At 32.8% G+C, this 11971-nt stretch overlaps 1 protein-coding gene across 8 annotated transcripts; it reads left to right on the top strand.

Moving 5' to 3' along the window:
* The first annotated feature begins 428 nt into the window (after positions 1-428).
* Positions 429-7446, top strand: LOC107944065 (AMSH-like ubiquitin thioesterase 1). Of its 8 annotated transcripts, XM_041076945.1 has the most exons (15): positions 429-825; positions 2076-2140; positions 2246-2321; positions 2402-2554; positions 2746-2840; positions 3806-3911; positions 3983-4029; positions 4271-4604; positions 4771-4860; positions 4942-5004; positions 5138-5212; positions 6054-6116; positions 6884-6936; positions 7032-7244; positions 7350-7446. In XM_041076945.1, the coding sequence occupies exons 1-14, from the start codon at positions 712-714 to the stop codon at positions 7204-7206; spliced, it is 1509 nt and encodes a 502-aa protein (XP_040932879.1). In that variant the 5' UTR covers positions 429-711; the 3' UTR covers positions 7207-7244; positions 7350-7446. The 8 variants fall into 8 exon arrangements, 7 of the variants coding, with proteins under 7 accessions (XP_040932879.1, XP_040932878.1, XP_040932881.1 ...); XR_005901308.1 differs by lacking the exons at positions 7032-7244; positions 7350-7446 and adding an exon at positions 6266-6369; XM_041076944.1 differs by having other exon boundaries at positions 7032-7446.
* Positions 7447-11971: the final 4525 nt, after the last annotated feature.

Below are 11971 nucleotides of genomic sequence, written 5' to 3'. Positions count from 1 at the left end.
AATATTTTTAAGAAAATACAATAACATTTATTGTTAAAATATTCTTAGGAAAATACATAGTCAACTTATTATAATAGATAAGGTCGTTATTTCTTGTCACGAAAGTCAATATAACTGAAATCATGAAGTTCAATTAAGAAATATGGCTTAATTTAAAAATTAATAGAGATCTAAAAAGTATTTAAACAAAAAAAAATTAAAAAATAGTGCTTAATTATCTAATTTTGATATTAGCAGGGATCCAAGAAGAGTTTAAACTAAAAAAATTAAGGGGCCAAAGTTAAATTTACCCAATTTCAAAATTGGGAGAGACCGATAAACCCAAAAAAGTTGAGGGGGCAGGGCAGGCAGTTGCCCTTCCCACTGTCCACATCCCCGCACAAACCTTTATCTAGTACAACCAAAAAATGACATGTTAAAATCGTGCTAATCCTTGCGACAGGGATACCGAAACTCTGCAGCCAAACAATTACAAAAAAATCGAGTAAACATGTCGAAACAAGAATTTATGCATTTCCATACTTGCCCCTACCAGATTGTAGAATGACTTTTCTCTTTGGTACCCTGTCCCTTGCTTCTCGCCCAATCCGCCGATGACTTCATTTCTTATACCTTATGGTTAACTGATCGGAATCGGCCCTTCTGACTAACCTTATTTTACTAACCAGTTAAGAAAAAGTAACGGAAGGACATATTGAAGGGGAAGAAGGGATGAGATCTTCGACGGAGAGAATAAACATAGCTGCAAGTGCGCAAAAACTTGATGTTGATAATCGGATCCCTCTCCGCTATTATTACCGGATCGCCGATAATATTCTCAAACAGGTATATTTTCTTATTATATTTATTTATTTTCACGTAGAATTAGTTGTAATATATAAATGTATTGTGCTGTTTGTGTTCCATAATTTTGGTATTTTTAGTTGATTAAGGTGACTTAAGTCTCGTTTGGAGGTTGCATTTTTCACTTACATTTTGCTCTCTGCTTTTGTTTCCTAACAGTTGCTAAATATTAGAACAAATAACGCGGAAGTATGATCATTAGTGATTTGAAAAAGTACTAGATCCCGCGGTGAAAGGTCTTTTAAAAGCAGAAAAAGAAAGTGCTGATCTGAATCTGAGAACATAGTTAGCGATAGTAAAGTTACGGTGTCAGGGCTTAGATAGCGCGGGAAAGTGTAACCACATGAAGGATTAAATTGGAAAAAGGTGAGATATGATGTAATTTTCATTGGGATGGAAAACTTGGAAGTACTCTAATGCTGTCATTGATAAAAGATAATGGTAACTTATATTAACTGGATTCTTCATTTTCTCTAAAGTACTCATATACCATTCTTGTGTCTGATATATGTTTGGAGTACACAATTCTCAAAATACATGGAAAAACTTAAAAATAATAAACATTCCTGTATTAAACACATGCCTGTATGCAACTCAACCTTGAGTCTGGGTAGCATAGACGGTTGACATTCTATTTCAACTACATTTTTATAGCTTCACGTTCGTGGTGTACTATTGATCTCAAGGTACTCAATTAATCTGGTGTAGTTCTATTAACTCTGCATTCAGATATGTATTCTCTTCTCTTTCTGTTGTATATTTTGATGAATCAGTGAGAAATAGATATTTCCTGATGAGTTTTGTCGTCATTATTAGTCAAAGCTATGAATAATCTCTGTATTGACCCTTTTTTGTAGGTTATAGTTAGTATGAGATATAGGCAATGAACTGTAAAAGTAACAGATAAGGAAGTCTTCGAAGTGAAATTAGTGTACAAAGAGCAGCCAAGTTTTTTATTTGTGGCAAAATTGTTAACGTTATTGTGACTTCAGAAATGAATTATTTTGCACCTGCAGAGGATTATTATTGTATTTGGAATGTTGATGGCTTCTTATAGTTCATTATTTTGGGTATAATGTTTTTCTAATACCTATGGCTTCCCTGGATTGTCGCTTAGATTATGTCAAATGTTTGGCTGCTCATGTTTTAATACAGGCAGTGTTAATTTTTCGAATAATTAACATCTTGTTTTGAATGATCTGGCTTTTTCTGATGTACTCACTGCTCTCTAGGCTGATATATTTCGAGCTGAGAAGAATATTATAGATCTATATATCATGCTTCTAAGGTTTTCAAGGTCAGAAAAATGCCCTTCATTTTAAAAAAAATAAATTTCATAATATTCCTTTGAAATGCATATAAAGCTACATTTTTTGCTATCTCACTCTGTTTCTTCCTTCAGTTTGGTTTCTGAAACAATACCTTGCCATCGGGATTATGGAACGTCTCTAAAATATCAAAAGGTTTACTTGAAAAAGGTAAAAACTGTCTCCCTCCCTCCCTCTGGTTACTATTCTAAGTGTTTGATATGAAATTTGATTTCAAATTCTTGTTGTAGAGGCTAATAAATGCCTTGACTGAGCTTGAGGATTTGAAGCCACAGGTGCAACAAAAGATCAATGAATTAAACAGAATATATACTTATCAAAGTACTTCATTAGAGCAGTCTGCTGTGAAAAACCAAAATTTGACATACTACGGTGTGACAAAGGTACTGTTAGTGCTTCTAAATTCTGCTCATGAACTGCTACTTCAATTTCCTTTTGACTGCTTTTTTATCATCCTGTAGTATAGGCTGAGTTAGTCTTCTTTCATGATTATAGCTACAAAGTTTCTGATTTATTCTTTTACTCTTGTAAATCCAGCCTTGATGATCAAAATAAATTCTGTTTTTACCTGCAGGCAGTCAGACCAGCTGCACGAGAACTTGGTTATTATGGTTCAAGAACTCAGCAACTTTCATATTCCAACCCAATGGAAGTGCAGTTTCGGAGAATGTAAATTGTTTTCTTTATTTTAGTGATTTCCCACTAATGTTGCATAGAGTTCAGAACTTTAAGTCTTGAAGTGAAGTTTTGCTTTCTTTTCCTCAATAACTTGCTACAATTGGCCTTTTTCTATCCTGTCCCTCTTCTCGCCTGCTTTTTTATGTTTAATATCTGGATTCTACAATATACAAAAAGTATCCTAAATCTTTGGTCTTACTGTCAAATCACCCTTCATAATCTTTAAAGTACAGACAAATAGTAGTAAATTTGTAAGGTAAACTGCTATATTTCATCCTAAATCTTTCCCAGATGGAGAAAACATTTTCATAGTTATTGAAGCAGCATCAAACTGCATAAAGTTTCTATTCTTTTTAACTGTTGAACTGGTTACTATTAAATTTAAAAGAAAATTAAATATGAGAAACGAGCTTTAGGGCACTGTAAAATGCTAATTCCTGTATAAAATGAATTTTTTTGTTTCTTTTTCATGGAGAAAGTGGACTGGGTTGGAAAAAAATTATCAGGGAATCTCTTAAGCTCATTAGAAGATTGCTTTGATTTTGTTTTGAATTTGTATCTGATGCTAAATATGCATTACAAAATGAAGCTCATGTTGGTATGCTCATTTTGCATTTCGTATTAGTGATAAGGACCACTTACTCTGCCATGAAATGCAGTTTGGTTTGAATTTTTCGGTATTTCAACTGAAGCTTTGTTGAACATGGAAGATACCAATGTCCACCAACCCAATTTCTCACCTCTTAAACTTTGGTTTTACTTTGGCATTTTGTTCCTTTATTTTAGTTGATATTTAAGTTACAAAGATACTTTGGTTTTTCTGTACTGTTGCAGTTTTACTAGCTTCGGCATTTTATGTTATAGGAATTGAATCTGGAGTTCAACATCCAGATTTTGGTGCATGTTACATTTGAAAAGTGTGTTTGATGACCCCTAATTATTTTGTTGCTTCTTAGGTCATTAAACCTGTTGCGTCCAAAGGAGGAAACCCTCTCCAAACATTCTATTTTGGGTCCAAATGGGCTTTATGGGCAGTGGCAGCCACCTAGGAGTGATAAAGGGGTATGATGATATTTATCTAATTGTCCGGTCCTCACTAAGAGGCTGTTCTTACACTTCATTTCTTTTTGCAGGTCAAATATCCAAGCGATGTTGATCTGACTCCAGTTGAATTCCCAAGGTAAGCTCTTTATGGGTTTTGCGTTTTGGGAATAATTCCTACTTGTTGATCTAAAATTACATCACTGTTAGGCGATAATATGATAGTTTCTGTAGGCATAAAGGATTATTTTATTGAAGTATATTTCCTTTGAAGTGAATTTTGAAAGTTACTTATGCTGATGTCCTTTTTATTTATTTTGATAGTTTTGAAGTTTATGGTTTGAGTACTTTATCATCTGATAGTATTCATGTGTAACCAGTTTACAGCGGCCTATAGAAAATGAACTTCCAGGGAGGAATGATCATAGCAACTCCGAGCCTGAAGCATCTAGCATCGAATCAATTCTCAGTGTTGATAATTATGTGAATAGTGAGAAAAGTCACGTGGATGAACCTTGTCCGATGATTTCTTTTGAAGAATCAGAAACTGCTCCTGTTCATAATAATGTTACCAGACAGCCATCACCTCCTCCTGTACTTGCAGAAGTACAAGATTTGGTTCATGCTACCCAGGCCTCCAGGACAGATTGTATAATAGAGAATCCCTCTGCAGATGGTCTTGTTCATTCTGAATCTCCTCTAGAGTTGCACATTGTAAGTTAATGACATTTGCTGTTGATGTTTATTCTATGTTGTCTTCATTAACAATCAATCTTCTTGGAATGACAATGGCATAATTTAGTTTTTCTAATGAGAGATATTTTGCTGGTTATTATCCTCAATAACCCCTAATGTTTTGATTTGACATTGGCTGTTGCAGGCAACCACAATGATGGAAAGCTTCATGAAGCTGGCTAAATCAAATACTGATAGGAATTTAGAAACTTGTGGTGTTCTTGCAGGTTCCCTTGTAAGTGCCGATGCCTTAAGAGCTTTGTTTTGCCTTTGACACAATACAATACGTAAGTTTTAATGTGATACTGTTCTGCAGAAAAATAGAAAGTTCTATGTTACAGCTCTTATTATCCCGAAGCAGGAATCAACATCTAACTCGGTATGGCTGTCTCATTGTGGATTTATCATATTCAACTTCACTTCTCTTCCATCGATCAAGATTCTCTTTTCTTTTTTTACTCTTCTTTAGCATGTTATGTGATTCCTTTGATTTTACCTTTTTTTTTTATTAGTGCCAGACAACAAATGAGGAGGAAATATTTGAAGTGCAGGATAAGAAATCTCTCTTCCCCCTGGGCTGGATTCATGTAAGTGTTTCATAGTCTACTCGCTTCACCTTATAATTGATCTTCTGATAAGTTATAAATTGAGTTTACCTTCCTTAGTGGTAAGTTGAGCACAATTTCGAAGTCATTTAATAAACAAGTTCAGTTAGAATATAGTTTACCTTGGTCCATCTGTGAACTTGATAACCTAGTTTTGAGAAAGCTTGATAGAACCTTGTTTTATTTTTCTATTCTCTACTTCCTGAAGATATTTATATTTGATAAAGTTGGCATAGAGTTCATACATTATTTTAGAAAAATATACTTTTACAAAGACATTTTTCATGTGTCCATGAAACCATAAATGAACACTTGATAAGGAGGAACCATCTCCATAAATAAGCATTTTTAGGATGGAGTAGGGAGAAGTGGGTTAAAAATATGGGCTCTTTGACCTCACTATTTATGTTTTTTCTTTGTAAGGTTGGTCCCACTTGATTGGTGATACCAAAACTAATTAAGGAGCTTTATAGTACTATAAATTAGAGGTGCTTACATAGCTTAATATGTCTCCTTAATCTGTAATGTGTATGAACAGAACCAGTATCCTTTCTATGTTTGCCATTATAGAAGGGAAGGGGAGTAAATGAATGAAATCTTTGTTTCCAAGTCTGTTTATCAAGATCTTATGTCATAAAATAGGAATAGAGGACATTAATACCAAGTAATATATAACCAAGTATCTGTCAGATTTCTTCCACTCTTTTACTTGACATTTGCATGTCTAATAGGTATTTTTCAACAATATATTTTTAATGTTTGAGGGGACCGGTGTTTTATAGTCCTTATGCTGACCATCTTGACCATATATTTCAATCCCCAGACGCATCCTACTCAGTCATGTTTCATGTCATCAATTGATCTTCATACTCACTACTCATACCAGGTATGTTCCTCTTGGTATCATAATAAAAGTAGTGCCTTTTAGTTATCGATTCATTTATGTTTATTTTTTCCAGTTCTTTATTTAGGTAGCTGCTAATATCATTTTGGTATTTAATTTGAATAGTCCTTTTTTGTGCTTATATCTTGAAGTGCAGACAGTGTCTGGCACAAGAAACTGTCAGGGAATGAATGAAATCTGTGTGAAGTGTATAGACTGGTTGGATCAAGTGAAAATGAAGTCTTTCTCCTTTTAGGTATCTGTGTTTTTACTTTGTAATGGGTAAGGACCTCTCTGCTAAAAGGTAGCAGAGAATCCCTTACTTCGTCCCATGATTTAGAATGCACGTGGAACTTAATTTATGACTGATATTAATTCAGTTGTAAAGGTAAATGGAAATTAATTTAAAAGGAGAAAATGATTTGAACAAATCTTGACCGTATATTTATTTGTAAGTCCAAGTAGTGGATATCTCCACTATTTAGAAGGCCGAGGACAGGATCATTCCCTTTTTAACATTCTTCATTTTGTAGTTCTTGAATCTCTTTATGTATTCTGAATCTATTTGTGTCTGTTTACTCTATAGCATTCTGTTTGTGAAATTGGAAGAGAGATTAGACTCGGTAAAACTACATTTTCTCCTTTATTTGGAAAATCCCTAGATCAATATTTTAGCAGGATCTCCGTGAGCTTATCATTTCCTGTAGAGAAGCAGATTGATATGGACATATTGGTCATTATATGTGCCGGAAATGATTGTGTATTTGTAGATTATGTTGCCAGAAGCTGTAGCGATAGTAATGGCACCAACAGATAGTTCAAGGTGAGAAGCATATTCTAATGATTAATGACTTTGGATCTTTGCTATATCTTATGCAATTAGTGTTTTACTTTTGATCCCTCTGATTATGAGTGCAGAAAACATGGGATTTTTCGTTTGACGACTCCTGGTGGCATGTCAGTCATCAGACAGTGCCAGCAACGTGGCTTTCATCCACACAATCCACCTCCTGATGGGGGCTCCATCTATAATGCCTGTACAGATGTGTATATGAATCCAAGTGTGAAGTTTGATGTCATAGATCTTCGATGATCACTATATCAAAGTAGCAGCTGGGTGGACATGTTTTGGTAATGCAGTAGGTTGATTTACCAAGTGTAAAATCTACCTGCTTGTATAGTACATATACATAGAAGGCAAGGAAGTGTATAATAATATCATATTTGCATGGTCAGGGTAGGAAATACTGAATTGGCAAAAGAAAACAACGAAGAGGCCACTGGATTTTATTCTTTCTATGTATTAACCAAGAAAGGTTCTGATTCGTTCCAAGTTGAATTGCAGAGTTGTAATGGCAGTCCACATTTTGATTCTTGCATCAGAATCAGGTATCTCTGTCATCTCCTTCGCTGTCCCTTCTCAACTCATTCCTCAACAGTGACAACCAACAAACTTCTTCTAAAATTCCATCAGCAGCCGATTCCAGTGCCATACCTTCTTAAGTTTCTCGAACCAGTTTTCTCATAAAAATTTTGGCACTTTTTCCCTTATTGAAGTCAATGTCTACTGTCTATCATAACAATTAAGCTGTGGATATATCATAATACAAAGAAGTCGAAGATATTGCATGCATTATTTTTCAAGAAGTCGATCTTGTTTTAGGTAAAAGTATCATTGTAGTCTGCATACTCTATTTCAGATGAAAGTAAAATATTCTCTGTTAAAATTATGCTGTTAAAGGGTGTTTTATATATAATGCACAATAGCAAGTATAACTCTTGAGCTTTACACTTTAATTCAATTTGACCTTATTCTTTAATTTGGGTCAAATTGACCATTAACCTTTTATTATTTATGTGACATTATTTTATCTTATATGTCATGACAAAAGATAATTTAAAAATTATAGTAAATTCAATTTAATTTTTTCTAAAAATCATCACTAAGAATTATAATTCCAAAAATTATAGAAAAAAAAATCAAAATTTAAAAGCTACAAAATCATAAAAAAAATCTAAAACATTAAAAAAATTATAACAATTAAAAGTTCAATAAAAATTTAGAAAAGTTAAAGATGCAAAAGAATTTTGAACTTTTTTTTAAATTAAAAGATTTTATAGAAGCTCAAATTTTTTGGATTAAACTGGAGATTTGTCATATGCAAAGTTTTTTAAATCGGACTGGTGGTTGAACAGGTTAGGCTATCAGTTTGCCAGTCTAGTCGATCTGAACAGTTTAACCAATTCGATTAAAAAATTAATAAATATGATTCAATCGGTTCAAAAGGTTTGTACTAGTTCCTGGTCTGATCGATCGATCTGATCTAGTCCAAACCACAATGCATTATAGGTGAATATTAAAATTTGCCACTATCATTGATATTTGCTATTATATTTTAAAAATATGTGTAAACTTGCTACTCAACTTTTATGTGATTAAATTTTTTAATTAAACTTTGAATTTTATTAAATTTTACCACTAACTTTGATTTTTAATTAAATTTTATAACTCAATATTAATTTTGATAATTTGAGAACATAAATTAATAATAAATTCTTTCAAATATTTTTATTTTAATAGCTAGCAATAATTTAATTTATAAATATTAAAAATTAATAAATTAACTTGGAAATTTTATTTAATGAAATAAATACACGAAAAATAAAAACTACATATAACTTATTATTGTCACATATTCAAATTAAGTATAAAAAATCATTAAAATTTTTCTTGAAATTATTTGAAATTAAAATTGAACAAATGCAGTAAAAAAAATAAAACAACAAAATTCAACAAAGAAAATTTAGCTTTGAAACAAAAGAAAAGGGACAAAATTTAATAGAGGATGGAAGTACAGTGATAAAACTTGAAGGTTGGACAGCTTGAATGAGAATTAATCTCCAATAACAATGGCCTCACCGTAAGATTTGTTTGTTGGATTAGCCATAAAAAAGAAAAATATTCCGATGGAACCACATAGCCGACCCCGAAGTCCATTTTCAACATTGATCTGATCTTTTGATTGTCTGCATTCTTCTGTCACATCATATATACTTGCGCCGTAACCACGTACTTGATGTACTGTGAGCGGGTTAGGGCGTTCTCTAGAAAAACAAACAGCATTCCTGTGCTTCCGTACTTGCCAGAGGATTATTACACAACTCGTACACAAGAAATCTTCTTCAGTTGAGCACAGTGGGCATCGTGTTTCATTCCCAATATTCCAAACAGTCTCCCAATTGAACCTCCGTTGTTGGCACTCCTCAGTTCCTTCATTACTTTGTTCTATGAACTTACATGCCTCTTTGACATTAAACTGGCCCGTAAAGCTATACTTCCATACATATCCATAAAACTATCGACACTTTTCAACCCCAGAATACCTCAAGAACAACTGATTTCTTATGATTGATGGATAGTCCAGATACTCAAAAATAATTGTTCAAATTAAGATGCCTACATGTGCCTATGGAAGCATTGAAAAATAAATGTCATTTGCAAACAGTAAGCGTGATATTGTAGGGCAGAATTTACTAATCCAGATCCCCTCAATTTCTGAATTACTCTCTGCCTTAAGCAACATTAGAGATAATATATTTTAGCATAAGAGAAAAATATATGGATGTAGAGGATCACTTGACGCAGGTAAAAAGGGGTAGTTGTTGTTTGTCTCAGGGGAGGTCACTTATGATCACCCCTTCGTCTTGAAGGTAATTATTACATATACTTCACTAAGACTCACCGAGGGGACTATCTTACTAATCACCATTCCTCACCAAGCTCAATCACCCCAATAAGGTCACTATCACTTGTTGCTAATATCTTACAATTTTATCTAATAAAGTCATATAATTAACTTAAGGAAAGATTTACGTTGATTCACCAATCAAAAGAGAACACATGGCCTATAAGTGCCTTCTTAAATACCTATCCAAACTTCACTAACTTACATTTCCTTTCCCAAAACCCTATGTAGTCTCTTTTTTCCTCATCTCAATATCAGTTGCGACTTTAGATTGTTTGAGTGAGCAGCTACATCAACTTCCTCCAACTCATACCCCTTAAGAACTAAGGGCGTAACCAAAAGGATTAGCCAGTAGCCTTGGTCCCCCTTGACTCAATGAAAAAATTGTTTTATAACCCCTCTCCAAAATTAAAAGATTTAATTTAGTCCATTTTTAACCTTTGATTAAATAGAAACATTATAATTTTAGCCCTTTCAAAAAATTAATAATTTAATTTAAATTTTTTAAATACAAAACTTTCGGCTTTGGGCCCCAAATTTTATAATATTATCTCGGTCTCCTAAACAAAATTTTTAACTTCGGTCTTGTTAACAACCCTTATATTAATTTATTACTTTATAAAAATAATAAATATTTAATTATTTCCCAATAATTGATATTCAATTAAATTGTGATACAAACTAAATCAAAAACTTAAATAATATTTTAGATTCAAATTCATAACATTCAGAGCATGCAAGAAAATAATACTTTTTCTATTTAAAAATAATTTGAATGTAAAATATAAAATATTTTTAATTAGACATTTTAATTTATTTAAAATAATAAGTTAAATTTTTTTAAAATTTTAAATGAGTAATTATTTTTAATGGGTAGTTATTTATTAAAAAAAAAGCTTGATTATCCTTCATTTTATTTTAATAATATCATTTCAATTTATAATTTTTTAACAATGTTTAGAAAGCCACTTAATAATTAGATTTTACTGTAATTGTTTATAATTACACATATGTGGCATATTTGAGCAATCGCTCTAATTAGTGAGTCCAATTGAATTGAGCGTAATTAAAACACCCTAAGTACACTCTCCAATTCTTTGTGGACGGGTAGAAATTAAAGTAATTACAAGAGTAATTAAATAATTACACTCAAATCTAGTTACCATATAGTTTTCTAAACATGCTGGTACATGGCTTAAGTTTTAAGAGTTATTTTTGTACAATGATAATAGTATTTTAATTTTAAGACATATATTTTATTGATCTCGTTTAAATAATTTAAAATTTTTACTAATGAGAGATAATTTCCTATACATTTTGACCTACAAAATTATATAGTGTAACACCCCTCGCCCGCATCCGACACCTGGACGGGGTTCGAGGTGCTACCTGACTTTTACTAACACTTCCATACTAAATAGGGCCATGAAATCTCAAATAATTAAAAACTTTTCTTTTCTCATGCAATCTGTCCTTTATGCGAGCTTACGAGGCCCAATACATGCATTCGGGGTGGTTCGGGACCCAACCGAGAACTCATGAAAAACTTAGGAAATCTCTTGTATCAAGGCTCCACACGCCCGTGTAGGTATAGAACACATGCCCGGGTGCTATGAACACGCCCGTGTCCCGAACCCATGTCCAAAACCTGGACAAATACAAGGCTATTTTCCAAGCCATTTTGTCACACTCACAACACATGCACGCATACTTATACAATAGCATACAACATGGCAAAATTAGGCACTTAAACCTTCCTAACATGACATGACCATGGCAATTTCACAAGCAACCATTACAATAAGTTTTTCTTTCATCTTTACCATATTAATGCTATAGCTATCAACATGTCATCAAACCTCATGTCCATCACAAAGCATGCATAATCATATCCACAAACCATTCATGAAGCATTATTAACTATTTATCAATCACTTAATCCTGCATTAGTTATTAGCTCATCAATGAATCTCAATTCAATCTCTAGGCATACATGTTGTAAGCCACATCACAAGAGATAATAACATACATGCATAAGAATAATCATATGGGCCCATAACGATATTAGCCAACATAGGCCAATTTAAATGACTAATACTACCTTAATAACAA

This window comes from Gossypium hirsutum, chromosome A09 (genome assembly GCF_007990345.1).
Source record: "Gossypium hirsutum isolate 1008001.06 chromosome A09, Gossypium_hirsutum_v2.1, whole genome shotgun sequence".
NCBI lineage: Eukaryota > Viridiplantae > Streptophyta > Magnoliopsida > Malvales > Malvaceae > Gossypium > Gossypium hirsutum.
Note: the sequence above shows the minus strand (reverse complement) of the source record. Positions and strands in the feature narration are given on the sequence as shown.